The following is a 21,237-nucleotide window of genomic DNA, read 5'->3' on the forward strand; positions in this document are numbered from 1 at the left end:
TTTTCAGGCCCAGCTTGACAAAGCCCTGGCTGGGATGATTTAGTTGGAGTTGGTCCTGCTTTGAGCAGGGGCTTGGACTAGATACCTCCTGAGGTCCCTTCCAACCCTGATAGTCTATGATTCTAATCTGGGAATTCGGAACTGGATGAGAGATAAAACATTTGAAAACCTGCCGGCTACAGAAGATCTTTTGTCACCGCATTTTGCTGTGGTCATTGATGAAGCCAGGGGATTTAGCGGCTCTCATACTACTTCATATTACAGGGAGCGTGACTCTCCCAGGAGCTGAGGAATGGAGAATAAGCCACCGATTGACTGTTTTCCTGAACAAACGTTTCTTTAATACCTAAGGCTGGTTCCACGCATCTGAGTGGATCCTGATCCAATATGAGATCCTGAGATCATGAGGTGCAGAGATGAGAACCGTGTCAGCTGGTGATGAGGAGGAAGATGGAGTTCTTTTTTTTTTTTGTGACTTTGGCAGTGCCGCACGCCCCCCCCCCATGTGTCCCAATATTTCATTCTTGTCATCTGGCCACTCTTGGTGTCCCTGTGTGGTGGGGAGAGGGGGTCGAGGAGGGGGAGGGGTCTCTCTGTGTCGTGGGTGGAGGGGGCCGAGGAAGGAGGCGGGGTCTCTCTGTGTGGTGGGGGGGTCGAGGAGGGGGTGGGGTCTCCCTGTGTGGTGGGGGGAGGGGGCCGAGGAAGGAGGGCGAGGTCTCCCTGTGTGGTGGGGGGAGGAGGCCGAGGAAGGAGGGCGAGGTCTCCCTGTGTGATGGGGGGGAGGGGGCCGAGGACTCCCTGTGTGGTGGGGGGAGGAGGCCGAGGAAGGAGGGCGAGGTCTCCCTGTGTGATGGGGGGGAGGGGGCCGAGGACTCCCTGTGTGGTGGGGGGAGGGGGCCGAGGAAGGAGGGCGAGGTCTCCCTGTGTGATGGGGGGGAGGGGGCCGAGGAAGGAGGGCGAGGTCTCCCTGTGTGATGGGGGGGAGGGGACCGAGGACTCCCTGTGTGGTGGGGGGAGGGGGCCGAGGAGGGGGGCGGGGTCTCCCTGTGTGATGGGGGGGGAGGGGGCCGAGGACTCCCTGTGTGGTGGGGGGAGGGGCCGAGGAAGGGGGCAGGGTCTCTCTGTGTGGTGGGGGAGGGGCCGAGGAAGGGGGAGGGGTCTCTCTGTGTGGTGGGGGGAGGGGGCCGAGGAAGGGGGCGGGGTCTCTCTGTGTGGTGGGGGGAGGGGGCCGAGGAAGGGGGCGGGGTCTCTCTGTGTGGTGAGGGGAGGGGGCGGGGCAGCTGGGGAGGGTCCCAGCGCGGTGGGGGCGAAGGACGGCTCCCCGGAGGGAGCGGGAGCGGGAGAGGGAGAGACAGGGACCCGCAGGCCGGAGGAGCGCGAGGCCCCCCCCCCGTTCCGCCTGACGCCGCGCGCCTCTCGGCTGTCCGGGCGTTGCCCGGCCCCTTCTCTTTGGCGCATGCGCAGCAGCGGCACGTCGTCTCGGGGAAGGTGCTGTTGGTGGCCGCGGCCTAAGCCCGGGGGGTGCGCGTTCCGTCCCCCCCCGCCCCCCAGGTGATGTGCGCGAGCTGGTCGAGTATCGCGGGACGGGGTCTCTGGCGGGGCGGGGCCTGGCTGCTGCTGCGTCGGACGCGATGGGGAGGGGCTGCTGCTGTGGGGACGGGAGCGATGGGGAGGGGCTGTTGGGTCAGGATGGGATGCGGAGGGAGATGCTGGGAAGGGAGCGATGGGGAGGGGGATGCTGCTGTGGGGACGGGAGCGATGGGGAGGGGGATGTTGTTGGGTCAGGATGGGATGGGGAGGGAGATGCTGGGACGGGAGCGATGGGGAGGGGGATGCTGGCATGATGAGGCTGAAGGAGCTGGGTCATGGGGCCACTGTGTGAGGAGGCCCAGGGCTCTCGGGGGGGGGGTTGGTGGCAGGTGCTGACATCTCCCCTTTCCTGACTGTAGGTCACTGGCCATGGAGGGCACAGAGCCCGCGGAGGAGACGCCCCTGCTCTCTGCAGCCATGCGGGCAAAGATAGAGCGGAATCGCCAGCGTGCGCTGATGCTGCGACAGGCCCGGTTGGCTGCCCGGCCCTACCCTGCTGCCCCCAACGAAGGTTTGCTCTGACCCCTGACCTCCTCTTGTCTGTTTCCAGGTTGTGTGAACTGAGGGCCAGATTGTCCTGGTGCTTGTGGTGTTGGCCCACAGCAGGCAACATCACCTGGAGTGCTCCACAGTCACCAAGAGCTGCTCCTCTTACTGTGTGAAATGAAACTGGTTACTTGTAGCCACTGCAAAGGCACCAGCTGGGTCCCAGCATGCCTTGCTCCATCTGTGTAGTCTCCACTCTAACCTGAATGGTGCATGGCATGCTGGAAGCTCTTGGGCGTGCCCAGAATAACAAGTTAGTGCATTGTGTACTTAAACAAAGCTTGATGAATCACTTGGTGATTCAGAGAATTGAAAGCGACTATCTAGTCCAACTCCATGCTCAAACCAGGACCAATCCCCAGACAGATTTTTTGTCCCAGACCCTCTAAATGGCCCCCTCAAGGATTGAACTCATAACCCAGGGTTTAGCAGGTCAATGCTCAAACCACTGAGCTATCCCTCCTGTTCATTCCCTCTGGGGCACCTGGTACTGGCCATTGTCGGTAGACAGGATACTGGGCTAGATAGACCTTTGGTCTCACCCAGTATGGCCATTCTTACGTTAAAACAATATGCAAGTTAAAGCCAATTGATATAGATGTTAGTAGTACTGAGTCATATTGGCTTATATTCTAAGAAGCAACAAATCGTGGGATGGGAACTATAAATGGCTGACAAATGGAAAAGGCCAAAGTTGGCAGGGCAAACGAGCGTTTAGGCTTCTAAAAAAGTAATGCTTACAACTGAGAATATAATTGATTAAAACTAAGAAAAATGAATAAAAATGATTGTCTTGTTATGGCCAAGCCTGGATAAAACTGATTATTCATACTCATTCTATGAACCTTTCTTAATCTGTTTTTTCCCATTTGTGAAAATACTTCAGAAATGTGAGTTTACCATGTTATTTAAAATATATTTTTAAAAGTAGCATTATCTTTTCATTTGGATCACAGAATACAACAAGAATTTACAGGTATAATTTGCACTAACTTAAAATGTTTTGGAGAGCGAAGGTGTCCAGTTTGTTGGATTTTTTGTTGATTTGTTTTTTAAAAAGCCTAAACATTCATTTGTTGTGGCAGCTTGCGCTTTATGAACTTCATGGGTTTTCTGTTATATAGTTGACAAATAGGAAAAGTCCATCTGGCAAAGGTTAAATCTTCTTATATGATCACATAGTTCAACGTGCATTTATTTTGCTGTAGAATTTACTTCTTTCGAAAGGCTTTTCAGCTTCACCTTGTACTAAAGCTTTTGTACTTTGGCTCCCAAATATAGAAAAGTGCTTTATTAGATTCCTGCTTTTTAACACACCCCTCTGTTTGTTTCATTTAATTTGGGTAAAAGCATGCACCTTATAATCTCTGGACCCATGCATTTAGTTGGGAATTGGTTCTGCTTTGAACAGGGGGTTGGACTAGATGACCTCCTGAGGTCCCTCCCAACCCTGATATTCTATGATCACAGGCATTAGGTATAGTTGAGGTTAAGGTTTTGTCATGGTTACTTTTAGTAAAAGTCAGTGACTGGTCATGGGCAATAAACAGAAATTCACAGAAGCCCTTGACCTGTCCCTGACTTTTACTAAAAGTAGCTGTGACAAAGTGGGGCTGATGGGGTATAAGAGCCCTAGCCCAGCTGCTGGAGGGAAGAAGGAGGTCCAGCAACTAGAGTGGCTAAAAATCAATGATTTAAAAAAATAAAAAATGAAAAAAATCAGATTTTTTTGATAAAATGCTTTTTGAGGAAAAAGCCTATCTAAAGATTGTTTTCATTAAGATCATTATAGCTCAAAGATATCTCATCATGGACTAGGGATTATAAATTCTAATTCTATAGTATGACACAATATAGTCATGTAATGTTTAAGAAAAGTTTTGTAAATGAGTTCCGATAGTTCATGGATTAAGGACCCAACCGTATGGGGTTCCAGGGGTTTCTGTATAGATTATTTAGGTTAATCTTTCTATCTACCCAATGGTACTCAGTGCTCAGTCTAAAACAGTGGTCTCTCTAACGCAGTGCCTGCAGGCGCCTTGGTGCCCGCCGGGGCATCTGTGCGCTCGCCTACTGGCCAGCAGATGATCATCTGCCGAAATGCCGCCGACAAGCAGCGTCATCCAGAGGCATTGCTGCCAAAATGCCGCCGAAAATCGTGAGCATTTTGGCGGTGACGTCTCAGGATGATGATGCTTGTCGGCGGCATTTCGGCAGCGACACCTATTGACGTTGTCACTTCTCAGCAGCATTTCGGTGGATGCTTGTCTGCCAGCCACGGTCTGCGGTGGCTTGTCATCTGGCGCCCACCAGACGAAGAAGGTTGGGGACCACTGGTCTAGAAGATACCATCAGAGATGCTTAGTTTTGCAGTTCTTGAACTGTGGATTTGTGTCTCCAGAGATAACATGCTTGTTAACAGCAAAAACGTTTTAAAATAAATAATATAGAGAGGTGAGAAATAACAGACTGCAACTCTGTTGTCCCTCTGCAAATTTGTGTACACAGAGTCAATCCCTTACCTCTCTCTAAAAGTGCAAAGTTTCATAAAGTTCAATGAATAGAAGATTGCTGGTGGCGGAACAGATCTGGACAAGGAGAAGAAGTCTGGAGATAAATGTTAGAAAGGAGGGACAGGCAGTAGAAACAAAAGTGAAACCATTTGAGCAGCATATTCCAGAAGTCTTGAGGTCTTTCTGAGTGTAGCCTTCATTGACTTGAGAGCTACCATACCATTCTCTTACTAGAAGGGAAAACCTATAATGGCACCAGGCCGTAAAAGAGACCCAGTTTGGGAATGTTTTAATGAAGTTCCTCTGGTGGGTAAGAGAGGCATGCATGCAAAATGCAAACAGTGCAACAAAGAAATACAAGGCCTGGTTTCCTGAATGAAATACCATCATGAGAAGTTTTCCTTCTCAGAAGGAAGCTGCGTTAAAGATGATGAAAGGAACATGTCAGAACATGCAGGATCTTCAGGTTGGTAAACTTTTTTTTTTTTAATTTCATATTTCTTTCTTAAGGACTGCCTGTCTTCCTTCTGGACTATTCTTGAATTCTCATGTTTGAGCAAAAATATAGTTGTTACTCTGTGGTACTATCATTTCAGATGTAGTTGTGATAAAAAAATAAGTAGCCTAAATAGGCAGATCTTCCTTTTACAATGTCACCTTTAAAGTAGTGCTGAGTTTCAGTGAATGCAATGAGTAATACTAAATGAGCAGTGTGGTAATAATAATTAAATAACTGCATTGACTTATTTTGTTTAGGAGAATCCATCCTCAGCCTACAGGATTCTGAAGACTATCTACCTTCAAGAACACCATCATTTTCTACAGTTTGAGTTATCTGCCAATGATAGTGCTTCAGGCCTGGTCTACACTATGCGTTTAAACCGATTTTAGTAGCATTAAACCGATTTAACCCTGCACCCATCCACACAACGAGGCCCTTTATATCGATATAAAGGGCTCTTAAAACCCGTTTCTGTACTCTTCCCCGACGAGAGGAATAGCGCTGAAATCAGTATTGCCATGTCACATTAGGGTTAGTGTGGCCGCAAATCGATGGTATTGGCCTCTGGGCGGTATCCCACAGTGCACTACTGTGACCGCTCTGGAAAGCAATCTGAACTCGGATGCACTGGCCAAGTAGACAGGAAAAGCCCCGTGAACTTTTGAATTGCATTTCCTGTTTGCCCAGCATGGAGCTTTGATCAGCACGGGTGGTGATGCAGTCCCAAATCCAAAAAGAGCTCCAGCATGGACCGTACGGGAGATACTGGATCTGATCACTGTATGGGGAGACAAATCTGTTCTATCAGAGCTCCATTACAGAAGATGAAATGCCAAAGCATTTGAAAAAAATCTCCAGGCTATGATAGACAGAGTCCACAGCACAGTGCTGTGTAACAAGCGTAACGGAAAGCCAAAGAATAAAATGACGCTTATGGAGGAAGGGAGGGGGGACTGAGGACTTCAGCTATCCCACAGTCCTCGCAGTCTCCGAAAGGTATTTGCGTTCTTGCCTGAGCTCCCAGTGCCTGTAGGGTCAAAGACATTGTCCGAGGTGGTTCAGGGTATATCTCGTCAATTTACCACCCCTCCGCCGCCGTGAAAGAAAAGGGAAAAAAATCGTTTCTTGACTTTTTTCAATATCACCCTATGTCTGCTGCTTGCTGCTGATAGACGGGGTGCTGCAGCATTGAACAGCAGCATCCTCTCCCCTCCCCTCCCCGGTGGCAGATGGTACAGTGCAGAAGGACTGGTAGCCATCCTGTCATCATCCCGTGAGTGCTCCTGGCTGGCCTCAGGTGAGGTCGGCTGGGGGCGTCTGGGTAAAAATAGGAATGACTCCTAGTTATTCCCGGCAGATGGTACAGAACGGCTGGTAACCGTCCTCATCATAGCAACTAGGGGCTGAGCTCCATCACCCCCCCCCCCTTTCATGTCTAAAGAAAAGATTCTGTACTGCCTGGACTATCATAGCAGCAGGATGCTGGGCTCCTCTCCCCCCACCATTTAATGTCCTGCCTGGACTATCATAGCAGCGGGATGCTCGGCTCCTCTCCCCCCCACCGTTTAATGTCCTGCCTGGACTATCATAGCAGCTGGAGGCTGCCTCCCCCTCATTTTATCTCACTAAAAAGTCAGTGTTTCTTATTCCTGCATTCTTTATTACTTCATCACACAAATGGGGGGACCCTGCAATGGTAGCACAGGAGGGTTCGGGGAGGAGGGAAGCAACGGGTGAGGTTGTTGCAGGGGCACCTCCTAGAATGGCATGCAGCTCATCATTTCTGCGGGATCTGACACGGAGTGGCTGTGCTCTCTGGTACACTGGTTCTCTAGTACACTTGCCCCATATTCTAGGCAGGACTGACTCTATTTTTAGATACAACATAAAGGAGGGAATGACCCTGGGGGTCATTCCCATTTTTGTCTGCACCCCCGGCCGACCTCAGCAAAGGTCAGCCAGGAGCACCCATGACAGCAGCAGACGGTACAGAACGACTGATAACCATCATCTCATTGCCATTTTACAATGGCACAGCAGACAGTACAGAACGACTGGTAACCGTCTCTGCTACCTTGCAAAGGCAAATGAATGCTGCTGTATAGCGCTGCAGTACCGCCTCTCTCAGCCGCATCCCGTACACATACAGTGACAGTGACAAAAGGCAAAACCGGCTCCATGGTTGCCATGCTATGGCGTCTGCCAGGACAATCCAGGGAAAAAGGACGTGAAATGATTGTCTGCCGTTGCTCTCACGGAGGAAGGAATGAGTGACAACATTTGCCCAGAATCACCCACTTCACTGTTTTTGCACCATCATGCATTGGGATCCCAACCCAGAATTCCAATGGGCGGGGGAGACTGCGGGAACTATGGGATAGCTATCCACAGTGCAACGCTCCAGAAATCGACGCTTGCCTTGGTACATAGACGCACACCACCGAATTATTGTGCTTTGTGTGACCACGTGCACTCAACTTTATACAATCTGTGTTACAAAACCGATTTATGTAAAATCGGAATAATCCTGTAGTGTAGACGTACCTTCAGTCACATTATGTATGTCACATAGCCACAGTATATCACCTGTAGCAAAAAGAAAAAAAAATCTCCATCACCCAGAAACAACCATAGATAAGTTTTTTTTATAAGAACCAGCAGATTACAAAAAGAGGTAATTGATGAAAAAATTACCTGGTTTGTTTATGCAACAAACTTTCCTTTCCGTATGATTGAGAACCCTCACTTCATTAGCATGGTTCAGTCATTAAGACCAGGATACAGTCCACCCAACAGAGCAGATGTTGCAGCAAAATTGCTGGATAAAGTATATGAAAGAGAAATTGAGCAGTGTGCAAAAGGTCTAGAGGGTGAAATTGTTAACTGAGTCTTGACGGTTGGAGCAGTGTCCACAATGATCCTGTTGTATGTGCTTGTGTGACAACAGAAGAAGGGAATGTGCCTTACAGAAACAACTGATCCATCAGGAAATGCACACACAGCAGAATACTTACAAGAAGTAGCAGTAACAGCTATAACAAACTGTGAAAAACAAATCAAATGTCTAGTACGCAGCTTGGTCACAGACAATGCTGCAAATGTATCCAAGATGAGAAAAAGATTTCGAAGAGTCTCAAGCTAATAACATACGGTTGCAATGCTCATTTGATGCACCTCTTAGCCAAAGACTTCAGTGTCCCAGAAATGAAGGCGAATGTTGTTGAAATTGGAAAATACTTTTGTAACAGCCACTTTGCAGCAGCTGCTCTGAAAAAAGTGGGAGGAACCAAGCTAATTCTCTCACAAGACATGTGATGGAACTCAGTAGCGGAGTGTATATCAAGAACTGGCCTAATCTGATAGTTTGTGAACAAAATTGTGAAAAAATAGATGGCACTGTCACAGCCAAAATTCTCAACATTGAGCTTAAGAGAAATGTTAAACACATGCTGAGTACCCTGAAGCCTATTTCTGTAGCTTGAACAAAATGCAGGGAAATAGCTTTTTTATTGTTGACGCTGATGAATTTTGGAAGTAACAGAGTGAGATCTTAAAAAGAGAAATATGCAATGACAGAGTTAAATTACAAGCATTAAAAAAACGAATGGGACAAGCATTATCTTCAGCTTATTTTCTTGCAGATAGTCTCAATACTCGGTACCAGGGTCAAACCTTAACTGCTGAAGAAGAGGAGTTGTCTATGACATAGACATCTAGCAATCATCCCTCCATGATGCCAACTATAATAAACTTCAGAGCTCACAAGGGTGAACCATTCAAGAAATGTATCTTTGCTGATGATGTTTTAAAGAAAGTGATACCAGTGAACTGGCAGAATTCACTTAAGAACTTGGATTCAGAGACTATTGAAGTGATAATCTCACTTTTAACAGCAGTAGCTTCTTCTGCCGGTGTAGAAAAAGAATATTTTCTTCCTTTGGACTAATTTATTCCAAACTGAGAAATCATTTGGGACCTGAAAAAGCAGGAAAGCTTGTTTTTCTTTTGCAGATTATGAACAAACAGGAAAATGAAGATGAAGTTGATTGAGTTAGCTGCAGAAGCCAATATTTTAAGTTTCTCATGTTGACCTAGCTGACAGTCAGTTTAATTTTTTTTAAATATTTCATTGAACTATTTTAGTTAAAAACAATTTTTACAAAAGCAATCCTGATTTTAAAAAACTTGAATGTTTAACTAAATTCAAAAATTCATATGCTTGTTTTGTTAAAATATTTTATGTTTGCTGTTGAAGAAAAAAATCCAGAATATATCATTGTTGTTTTAGTTAAATAAAACAGTTTAAGTGTCTGTCTGGTGGTGATCTCCTAATACAGCATGGCAAGAAAATCCTCCAAATATTAATGATTAACCTGTTGAATTGGAGATAGTTCACCTCCCAATGACTTCATAAATATCTGCTTCAATTACCTTTGGTAAATGAAATAACCAAACAATCATTCATTTTCTGATATAGCTGTAAAACTAATCTGAAAAGTTTTCAGAATAAATCACTTAAAAAATTTATAGTGTGTACCTTCTAAAAATGAAACCTACATCTATCGCTGAGTTACGAAGAATATAAAGGTTATAACAACCAACAGGAATGCACTTTTACGTAGAAATCCATGATTAAATTGATTCTTCCTGACTAGTGATTTAAATTGTGATTTAAATCAATTTGATTTAAATCAAATCCACCCTGCCAGCAACTGCTGTCCATGGTGGCTCAGCTGCAAGGAACCCCTGCCACCTGTAGTGGCTCAGAGCTGCAGGTTTGGTGGCTTGGAGCTCCGGGGTCCCACCACCAACGCCGGTGGCTGGGAGCTGTGGGGGAGGGCTGATGTGGAAAATGTCACAGGTCTCTGGAAGTCACGGAATTTGTGACCTCCATGCCATAATCTTAGCCTTAGGTATAGCTTTCAAGAACAGTCTTCCCACCAAGTTTGGTTCTTTTGTTGCTTTCCTTGCTCTGCAGTAACAAATATAGTGCAACCTATGTATGTGTATTTTCCTTTGTGGGACAAATGAATTACCTTCAGTTGTTAGAAACCAGCCCATGGAGTTGAATGATTCTCCACGTAACCTACATGTCCTGGTCTCTTAGATCTATGAGTAGTATTGGGAGTGTATTTTGAAAGCAGAAAGATCTCCATGCTAGCTCATGAATGTTGGATGTGAAGGTCACATTTTGTAAATTAGTTTTGCAAATAATTTTGCATTTACATTGATGCATGCAATTCTTGTAGCCTTTAAATATGTTGACTTCTCTTGTTTGTCTTTTCAGGAAGTGCTAAAGTTAAAGCACCTCCAAAGATAATTGACACAGGGGGAGGGTTCTTTTTGGAAGAGGAGGAAAAGGAGGAACACAAGGTTGAGAAAATTGTCCATCAGCCAGGTAAAACATGATTGATTTTGCAGAAAATGGCTATATTGCTCATTCATAGTTAATATGAACACACTACTAAAATGAATAAGCTGTCCATTTTGTGGCACGCCAGCTGAACAGGAATTACAAAAAGTCAGTAATGGCTTCAGAGAAACCTGAAATACATTTGTGTGCAAAATGTATAGATCCTTATGTATGGAAAGCTATTTGTCGGTAGTGAAAATGGTCATGTATTTTTCAATAACCAGACAGACACTTAAATTAAGATAAATAAATGTCTGATGGGGGAAAGTGAGGATCCTAAATAACAGAATAGGCACAGTCTGCACTCTTCTGGGTGCTTACAATTTTTACCTAGTATATTCTGATTCCTCATTCTCTAATAACAAATACTGATGCCACAGTCCCCTGCTGTATGAAAGATTTGAACACGCTGGATCAGATCCTTAGCTGGTGCAAATCAACATCTCCATTGATTTCAGTGGCATTGATAAACTGTACAGTCAATTGCTTGACCACACTTTGGTTTGTTATTTTGTTAAGAAATATACTTGAGACCAAATAACCGTCAGACAAGCTTCATTAATACGGTACAGGAAAAAGGTTCTATATGATGCCAGTCTCCAAAGAGCAGACTTGTGCAGCAATGTTACGATATGCTCCCCAAAGTTACCCCTCTAAAGCAATCCTTTTATACACTAAATTGTTGATCAGTAAAAGGTGTGACAGATTGGACCCCTTGGGAAGTCACCTGATGTGCTGAGATACCACTGAGTCTACCTGTTCTTCCAGCATGGGCCCCCTTTACCCTGTCTTGCTGAGCCAGGCTCTTAAAATCTCCTCTAACACACCCACAGGCAGGGCTACACCTAGCTGCAGATCAGCTCTGGGAAGACTCAGTTTAAGGGACTTGTGCCAGCACTCAGATGTCCACCTCCCTTGGAGTACAGACCAAGAGATATGTTCGCCTCTTCCCTGAATGTGGAAGAGGGTATGCACTCTGTTAGAAGTCACATAAACTGGGTTATATTATAAACCAGAAATAAATGTATTAACTCTAACAGGTATATTTTAAATAGTTAAGGTGGTAGCAGACAGAACAAGGCAGATTACTAAGAAAATAAAACAGAACATGCAAACTAAGCTTAATACACTAAAGAAACTGATTACATATAAGTTGTCACCCTAAATGTGGTTCTAATAATATTCTTCACAGGCCAGACACTCTTCCAGCCTGGACTCAGTTCTTTCCCCCAGTTCAGTTTTACTTGTTTCCAACAGTCATCTCGGGTTGGGTAGCAGGGAGAACTGACTACCTGGATTACCTCACTCCCCACCCTTAAGTAGGATGTCCTTTGTTTCCTAGTTTGACCCCCCTTCCCTTACAGTGGAAAGTTACAAGGAGTCCCAGGTAATGTTTTAGCATCAGGTGACAAGACCACCTGACTCTATGGGGCCTTTATAGCCATTCTTCACAGGCTGATCCACACATTCACTAAGCTCTTTTAAGGTCCATTGTCCTGCTGATGGGCCATCCGCCCTATCTAACTTTTCCATTGTTGTACCTGAAGTGTTGGCAGTGGGCATCACCCAAAGTAGCATAGTTGAAATACAGATACATAGTCAGTATTCCTAACTTCAGATACAGAAATGATACATGCATACAAATAGGATAATCACATTCAGTAAATCGTAACCTTTCCAATTATGTCTCACATGAGCCATCTTGCATAAAGTATATCTGTTACCCTAGTCACATCATAAGCATATTTTCATAAAGAATATGGAATGACACATCACAAAATGTACCATGTACATTATTTGAAACTGGATTTATTTAATTAGCTTTCTACCTTGTTTGTTTCTGGTACCATGGTGTAGCTTTTTATCTTTTCTTCTGACCATATGCATTCCAGGTGCTAAGGGGCATAAAGACACCTCTTAGGTTTGTGTGGGTAACTCCTTTCCTGCTGCTATGAGGAAATCATTGTATGTCCAGATACTAACAGTTTTCCTATCTACTCAAGCCAAGGCAATGCAAGGTGTTATGGGATACTTACGTAAGTGAACAGGATTATGATATAGACCAGTTTAGGGAACATCACTGTTATAATATTTGTGCTTAACGTTATTGGTGCTTCTTGCATACTAATATATATATGGTGCAGATAATACATAATGTCAGTGATATTTATATACTAACCAGCATATATTAGTCAACAATGGGGTTGTACCAATTTATTACAGCTGAGGATCTGATCCATGGTGTCTAGTAGTACCATTCTAGCAGTTGGTACTTGCTTAGGAGTGAAGTCAGCATTGTGTCCCATTACACAGTTAACAGCACTTCTTATCAGTCACAGAAAGGGTGCTGTCTCAAGAATGATGAACTCAGGCATCAGGAAGTGGCAGGAGCAATAGGGAAGGGCCAAGTCAACTGATAGAAGGTAGGCTAACTGCGGCAGGGAATGAAACTAAATGACAAAAGTGAAGAAGGGTAGGGCGGGTGCTATTTTCTTGGCTGTTAAAATGCTTCCAGATTGCATCATTTCTCCACACTTTTCTAGATGCATGTCCTTTAGCCCTACCTGCATTTTCTCCCTTCCCACCTCTAAATTAATAAAAACCTCCACCAAAACCAACTTCCTTCTTTGTTATCTCTTCTTGCTTCATTCCATTGTGAATCAGCTGCAGGGCAAGTAATCACCCACAGGGCTTTGCCACTGAATCTCAGCTGTCAGTCATGCTGCCCCAGATGCTCCAATATTTAAAATGTCAGTAGGTGGGATAAGGGCATCTACAGTTCTGCCATTGCTGTTCAACCACTGGTAACTTCATTGTATTATTGTCCTAATAAAAATAGCTTTATACTGTTACTAATTAGTGGGAGTGTGGTCTAATAATTACACAGCCTAATGCTAGAACTTGATTTTGAGACATGCTGAGCACCGACACTTTCCAGTATGAAATGCAAATTGGGATAACATTTACTTTTTGCTAGATTAGGTCTGCTATACACCTGAATCTATAATTAGAATTGTCTGATACTTGAATGTCAACAGTTCTAGGGTTTAAAAAAAAATAATCTAAAATGTAAAGCTCCTCATTTGGTCTGAAGCAAATAGAAATGTATTGAACGTATGGTTAACTTTATGTTCTTCCACTCTAACCTGGTGCCATGTTAAGGGAACACTTCCCATATCTGCCCTGTCTGTAACCATCTAAACCAGAACCCCTTCTTGCAAGCTGTGAGTGTGCACATGCACACATGCACACACTTGGAATGTTGAAATCGGAGAACTCCTTTTTAGTACTTTTATTCTTGGGATCTGTTACTTGTTATCTTGAAAGATAAAATGGCTTCAGTGGGACTCCAGACAGACAGAGGTCCATCTGCAAGGATCCAACTGCAAGATCATGGCCTTAGTTTGTACTACAGAATTTTAGAAAACTCTTCAGAAGGGAAAACATGAATAGTGCAGCGATATAAAAACCACATTGTAACTTAATGTTAAGCTCTACGAAGATCAACCCCAAATACTTTACCTAATTAAAATTATTTGTTCCCTTCTATTAGGACCTGTACTAGAATTTGATTACCTTATTTGTGAGGAATGTGGCAAACAATTCATGGACTCATATCTCATGCAGCACTTTGATTGGGCAACATGCGATAATTGCAGGTATTGTAAATAATGGACAAAAACTGTTTGGTAAATTATTAAATTAACTATTATTTTACTAGAATCAAAGTTTGATTTTAATGATTTATACAGTTCTGTTGTAAAAACTCACATAAAGAGCTGTCAGAGGAATGTTATTGATAAAATATTGTCAGTTGGAAACTGTATATGAACAGAATTGAATATGTTTGTGTTTTTCACAGTGGAAGTGCAAAAGAACCACAGCTTTCACACATGCCTCTTAGTGCATGATGTGAAAAAAATACCTAGTATGTTAGAAATGTATAGTCTCTTTACTTTATAGCATTCATATTGCTTTGTTTAAATATGGTAGTAGAGATTATTATCCCATCAAGATTATTACATATGTTCAAAGGAGTGAAATTAGTAAATAACAGATCAGCCATGCAAAAATCTATTTTTTAAAAACCACTGTGGTAGAAAAGTGTTCAGCTATTTAAATATTCAAATTTAACAAGACTTTTTATAGCTTCTGTAAGTTGGAGTAGATCTGTGATGGGAATGGTCAACTGAGTTAGCCCTAAGTATGTCTTTTAAATGTTGAAAACTGAATGTTGAATAAATACTTTTTGATGTGTTTATTTATTGAATCTTGTAGACATCACCTGACTGAATCCACTGTTCTTTTTCCCAGTGACGTATGGCAATTTTAAAAATTTCAATATATCTATATATTTGTAGCAAATTGGGGATTATATTAAAATTATTTCCCTGATAAGGATTTATTTTTGTAATCATTTGGGCATATGATAAAGAGATTCAGGTGATACTTTGGATCAAGACAGGTGAAATAAATTTTTCAGATGCTCACTAGTACCTTGTGTAACCAGAATGTTCAAATTGTCTCATTACTTATCCAATAAATGAACACTTTTTAATTAAATTTTGCTTAATTTTATTATTCCTTGTGCATGCCAAATGTCTTGCATTTGAAAACTGCTTTGGCTATATAATTTGTATTTGAAACAATGAAGATTTGAAAGTATAGTATACAATCATCCCCTCTTGTAGGAAAAACCTGTGGGAGGAGACAAACTCAGGTAGAAGCTTTGAGGTGATCCTGGTAGGAGCCCATTCTCCTCCCCCCGTATCCAGCCCCCCCCCCAACAAAAATGAAAAAAACCAAAACACCAGAGGGGTTTCTAAACTAGTGTGTTGATGTTGGCGTTCAGGAGGACTACTTGTATGCCTAAGTTTGCAAGATCAAGGCCCACATTACAGTAGGGGTGTAAGGTGCATTGTACAGTACATAACTGAATTTTAATATTAGTCTGTTACATAATGCTTTTTACCTGTCTCTTTAAAAAAAAATCTGTTTCAGAGATGTTGAAGGTAAGCATAAGCTTATAACAAGGACTGAGGCAAAGCAAGACTACCTTCTTAAAGACTGTGACTTAGATAAGAGAGAACCGGTGCTCAAATTTATTTTGAAGAAAAACCCTCATAATTCACAGTGGGGTGACATGAAGCTTTACTTAAAATTACAGGTATGAAAATGTTTGTAAATTTTTCAAAATATATAGTCCTTTTTGCATTTTCATGACATTACCACTACCATTCATAATTTAATCATTGTGGTACTGAACCCAGAATCTTTACCATTTAACAAAGCTAAATATGTTGTACAGTACATACGATAGAATTTCAGTTGTCCCTGAAATAAATGGGAAAGGTTGAGTTTCTCCTATTCAGTAAGGAAGTTGTTTAGTGATAACAGAACTGACAGAACTAGTATGTTGCAGAGGAAAAAAATAACTTTTCTTTATTGACACAGAATCTGTATGGATCTGTTCTTTGAGTAAAAACATTTGCAACCTATTTGAAAAATATCAAGTTGCCTAAAGACATGTATATCTTAGAAGAAAACAACTGTCTTGAAGTATGTTGGATCAATATTTTGATTCCCTTAGAAATATAATTCATGCCTTAATATTCTTAAATGTGGATTCGTGAGAACTCAATTAGAGTTGGATTAGGCCCTTAATTAGTAGTTTACACTGGCTTTCCATGCATGAATATCCATTTCAAACAAAGTAACTCTCTTTTGTTTTATAAGGAAACTTTATTAATGTGTCGGAGTGTCACAGGGTGGCACCCCTTTCTGGCAGTTCTGGGATTAGCTCCACCAGGTTTAGCGCCCACTTTCCAGTCTTCCACTGTTGTTGCTCTCCTCCCGCTCATGGAGTCACTGTACAGCTGCTTCATGACTCAGCCCTCCAGTCAGGTCACACTGTGTTTTCCCCTTCCACAGAAGTCTTTCAAAAATCTATCTGTACAATCAGCATCAGGCAGTCCTCATGCATGCTTCCCTGACTATGTCACTCCCACAGAGATTCAGGCAGTGTTCCCCTTCACTGCTTTTAGCAGTACCAATCTGCAGTGGATGATGCAAGAACCTGGGTCCACCCTCTGTTCTGAGTTTCATTCCAGGGCCCTATAGCAAGCAGTTAAGGTCTGGGTCGTCACCAATCCTACTGCTCTCTTCCCTAAACTACTTCCTACCATGTTTCTTTAAACTCTTTTTTTCCGCAGCCTTCCTAGTCAGACCCATCTCTCTCAGGCCTACTCGATAAACCCTTCCTCATAGATTCCTGTTCCCCCTTCCTTCTCCCTTATCCCAGGGAGAGCGACTGCAGGGTTCCTCCCTGTTGCCAGTTTCCTGGCTTTATAGGTGAGCTTCCTTCTAATTAGCACCCTCTACATCAGGGGTGGGCAAACCTTCTGGCCCGAGAGCCATATCTGGGAATAGAGACTGTATGGCGGGCCATAAATGCTCACAAAATTGGGGTTGAGGTGTGGGAAGGGATGAGGGCTCCGCTTGGGGGATGTGGGCTCAGCGGTGGGGCCAGAAATGAGGAGTTCAGGGTGCAGGAGAGGGCTCCGGGCTGAGGGGGGGGGAAGGGGAGAGGGCTGTGGTTGGGGGTATGGGCCCTGAGGTGGGGCTGGGAATAAGGAGATTGGGGTGTAAGAGGGTGCTCTGGGCTGGGACCAAGGGGTTCGGAGGGCAGGAGGGGGATCAGCGTTGGGGCGTGGGGAGAGGCTCGGGGCGGCGCATACCACAAGCAGCTGCCGGAAGCAGTGGCACATCCCTTCTCCAGCTCCTATGCTGAGGCGCAGCCAGGCGGCTCTGCGTGCTGCCGTGTCTACAGGCACCACCCCTGCAGCTCCCATTGGAGTGCCGGAGGAGGCCATTGGAGTATGTAGGAGCTGGAGGGGGGCCATGCCGCAGCTTCCAGGAGCCACGTGGAGCGGCCCCCGATCCTGATCCCTGGCTGGAGCGGGGCAAGCACCAAATGCTGCTCCCCAGCGGGAGCTCAAGGGCCAGCTTAAAATGGCTGGCGGGCTGAATCCAGCCCATGGGAAGTAATTTGCCCACCCCTGCTCTACATAGACTAAGTTTCCCTTGTTTGCATCTTAATTGGATGATTGGGACCACTTGGTCTAATTCAGCTCTTTCAGGGGGGTACACTCCACACTACTATCACAAGGGTCACAGGCAAAGGGGGAGCTAGCCAGGTGATGGAAGAGGGATTGTTGGTGGGATATGGCAACACAATAAAATTGTGTAAAGGAAAGTTCTATTCTAAGCTAGAGCAGCCTATCTTTATCATTTCAGGGTAAAAGGGAATACACTTGTGGTCTGTCCCGTAGGTAATAAAACGTTCGCTTGAAGTTTGGGGTAGTGAAGAAGCGTTGCAAGAAGCAAGAGAAACCCGCCAAGATAATAGAGAGAAGATGAAACAGAAAAAGTTTGATAAAAAAGTTAAAGGTAAATGGTTAGAATTTAAACGAAGATTTTTTTTTTTTTTAAGGTTTATCTTCTGTAGGCCATCAAATAAAACCAGGTAGTAAATGTTTGCTTCTGGACATGGAGAGTCAGTGTAAATAATTTTTTACTACAGCTTCAGCTAGAGTAGTGTGTGTCTGTATTCATATTTATTTACACATCTAGTGATGTAGTGGGAAACGGACCCTTTAATAATATGGCCAGATGAAAATGTTCATAACCATTAAAAATATGGACACAACTTCGATAATTCAGTACCACTGTTGTCTTGTTTATGTTCCCTGATGTACCCCAACAATATATCATAAAGCTGCCTATCCAAATAACTTTTTCCTCACTTTGTTTGAATGAGAACATGTATTTTGTCTCCAGGATCCTATGTTTTGCCATTACTTATATGCATGCAGCAATATCAGTGGGAATTGACTGTGTATGAAAGCTGAATTTAATCTGTAAGGTACAACATGCCTTTCCTTCCCTATATTTAGAACATTCAGCTCTGCAGTTTTTACTCGCTTGCATTATCTTTCTAGGTAAATAAATGGAATACCTTGCAGTTTAATATTGAAGGGAAAGATGTTAATAACAGAGATCCAGTTTGAAAATATATTTTAAAGAGACCATAGTGATGTAGGCTTCTTAACAGCAGTATTATATTGATGTAAGAAAAAGGCTATACTGGCATGTTTGGGTTTCCTTTACAGTATCTGTAATTTTGAGGCTTTATGCAGAGCTCCTGAGGTGAATAAGAGGTATGACCGAGGAGTGATGAGAAATTTTACAAAATTACTCCTTTTAACTCCAATTTACCAAATTAAGTAATTTCAGGAACAAACGTTATAGATAGGAAATGAGGCCTCAACAAAGTCTGGCATATGAGATTACATCTTGGTTTTGTAAATCAAAAAAGTCAAAATTAAAACCTGGGCGCCTGGCAGCTTTGAGGACTCCTATGTTTAGTTTCACATAGCCTCACCTATTTTATTACAAAAAAAAATAATAATACCACACATAGCCTCAGTAATAAACTTGGAAGAATAACCCAAATGCTCTTTCAGAGCTATTGTAGTCTCTTCATACAAGTAGTTCGTGTGGCTTGAATGGCAATTCTTGCATGAATAAGGCAATTAGAATTTGGCTCTAGATATGTTTCAGAAACAACAGACATTCTCTCAGAATACACAAGTAATGTGAGTCTCCCTAAACACTGAGTTTCTTGTCCCTTAATCTGTTGTGAAATCATAGAATATCAGGGTTGAAAGGGACCTCAGGAGGTCATCTAGTCCAACCCCCTGCTCAAAGCAGGACCAATCGCCAGTCAGATTTTTACCTCAGTTCCCTAAATAGCCCCCTCACAACTCTGGATTTAGCAGGCCAGTGCTCAAACCACTGAGCTATTTCTCCCCCCTTTGTTTGGTCTCCTCACAACAGTGTTTGTCCTTAGTGCCGACTCTCTTTTTTTTTTTAAATAACTACCATTTACTTACCATAGACTTTGTTGACATTTTTCATCAGAGCTCCGTCGAGCTGTTAGGAGCAGTTTGTGGAAAAGAGGAACAGGTTCCCACCAGCATGAGTACGGACCCGAAGAAAACATTGAAGAAGATATGTACAAAAAGACATGTACTATATGTGGCCATGAATTAACATATGAGAAAATGTAATAGCCCTTGATTGATTTTACATAAAATGCACCTTTTGTAATGTTAATATTTTGTATCAAGTAAAATAAAAATGATTGAAAGTAAATCTTTGTGCAAGATCGCACAGAGAAAACAGTACTCTTAATCACAGAGGGCTCTTTTAGACAAAATGGGTGATTTGTGACAAAACCCATGGCTTAAATTAAGGGGTTTTGATGAGTGGTCAGCTGGCTGTTGGGGCTGTAATTTAAGGGTATGTCTACACTGCAATTAAAAACCTGTGGCTGGCCCATGCCAGCTAACTCAGGCTTGCAGGGTTCGTGGTAAGGGGCTGCTTAATTATGGTGTAGATGTTTTGGCTCAGGCTGTAGCCCAAGCCTGCATGTTTACACTGCAACAGTTCCTTAGCCCAAGCCCTGCAAGCTCAAGTTAGCTGCCAGGGGCCAGCTGCAGCTTTTTAATTGCAGAGTAGACATACAGTAAGTTCCCATCCCTGTAGTGTAGCGAAGAGTTGGGATTGGAAGAAATGAGTCCCAGCTCATAATTTTCTCTAGCGAAAATCTTGGCAGTATAATATCACAATAAAGGTATCAAGGCTGAATCCCCACTCTGTCACTTCGAGTGCAGAAGATGGGGGCCCGCAAGGTTTTTAAATATTAATACTTGCCACTCCAGGCTTGTATTAAACTCCCAAGGTTACAGCTTTTCTCTGACCTTGGCTTGGTAAACACTGCTACCACCCAAACGCAAAACCCCCCTTGTACCCAGGAAGGCGCACTTGGGAATTTCTCCTTGTGAGGTACCCTCAAGCCCTTTCACCCCCCCTCCGGGGAAGAGCTGAGAAAGAAAACAAAGGAAATTAGCTGTTGCTACCAGGTAATCAAACAAGATGCACAAACTTCTTAGGACACCAAAAAATCCCATCCTGTTCTTACAAAAGGTAAATTTTACTAAAAAAGGAAGAAAATACATCTGGAACTTTTTAGCTTTTGCTAGATTTTAAAAGAGCAATTCCATAAATTAAGCACCCCAAATAGTTTCTTGGGAGTTCAGCTTAAAGGTTACAAGCAAACAAAAGCATCTGGGGCTAGCACAGAGGAGTTCACAAGCCTTGCAAAATAAACAGAAATAAACCTAATCATGTCGTCCTAAACATTCCGAATTTACTTACATGGTTGGGTTGTTAAAAGAAGTTCTAGATATGATCTGATGGTTTTTATATCTGGTTCAAACTTCACACAGCATTCCTGCTGCCTGTCTCTTCAGCCAAGAGAGGGCAACAGACAAAAGGAAAGTTTCTTTCCCAATTTTAAAAGTTCTAGCCTTTACATTGGCTCTTTAGGTCAAGTACCCACTTTTTCTTTTTTTTAACCTGGGGGACTTTTTAACCATTTACAGGTAAAGCAAGTAGAGAACAGCTACTAAGGGGGGATTTTACAGCTAACTTGCTAGCTGGGTGTCCATCAAAGGGAGCTACCCCACCACACACTTCATTTATCACAAAAGGCAAGTGGGGTGAAAGTGGGAGAGTGGCAAAAGGGAAATCGCATTTTGCTATCAAAC

At 43.4% G+C, this 21,237-nt stretch overlaps 1 protein-coding gene and 1 long non-coding RNA gene across 4 annotated transcripts in view; both read left to right on the top strand.

Moving 5' to 3' along the window:
• LOC127048498 (uncharacterized) overlaps window positions 1–21,237 on the top strand; it is a 288,020-nt gene that overhangs the window by 216,193 nt on the left and 50,590 nt on the right. The gene's annotated exons all lie outside the window — the stretch shown is intronic.
• XPA (XPA, DNA damage recognition and repair factor) lies at window positions 418–19,780 on the top strand. 3 transcript variants are annotated; one of them, XM_050948341.1, is made up of 8 exons: window positions 418–435; window positions 1,950–2,101; window positions 5,059–5,115; window positions 10,439–10,549; window positions 14,118–14,223; window positions 15,566–15,731; window positions 17,896–18,013; window positions 19,547–19,780. In XM_050948341.1, exons 2-8 carry the CDS (start codon window positions 1,960–1,962, stop codon window positions 19,693–19,695), a joined length of 849 nt encoding a protein of 282 aa, XP_050804298.1. In that variant the 5' UTR covers window positions 418–435; window positions 1,950–1,959; the 3' UTR covers window positions 19,696–19,780. The 3 variants fall into 3 exon arrangements, with proteins under 3 accessions (XP_050804298.1, XP_050804297.1, XP_050804299.1); XM_050948340.1 differs by lacking the exon at window positions 418–435 and adding an exon at window positions 1,345–1,556; XM_050948342.1 differs by lacking the exons at window positions 418–435; window positions 5,059–5,115 and adding an exon at window positions 1,352–1,556.

Source organism: Gopherus flavomarginatus, chromosome 3, assembly GCF_025201925.1.
Source record: "Gopherus flavomarginatus isolate rGopFla2 chromosome 3, rGopFla2.mat.asm, whole genome shotgun sequence".
Taxonomy (NCBI): Eukaryota; Metazoa; Chordata; order Testudines; family Testudinidae; genus Gopherus; species Gopherus flavomarginatus.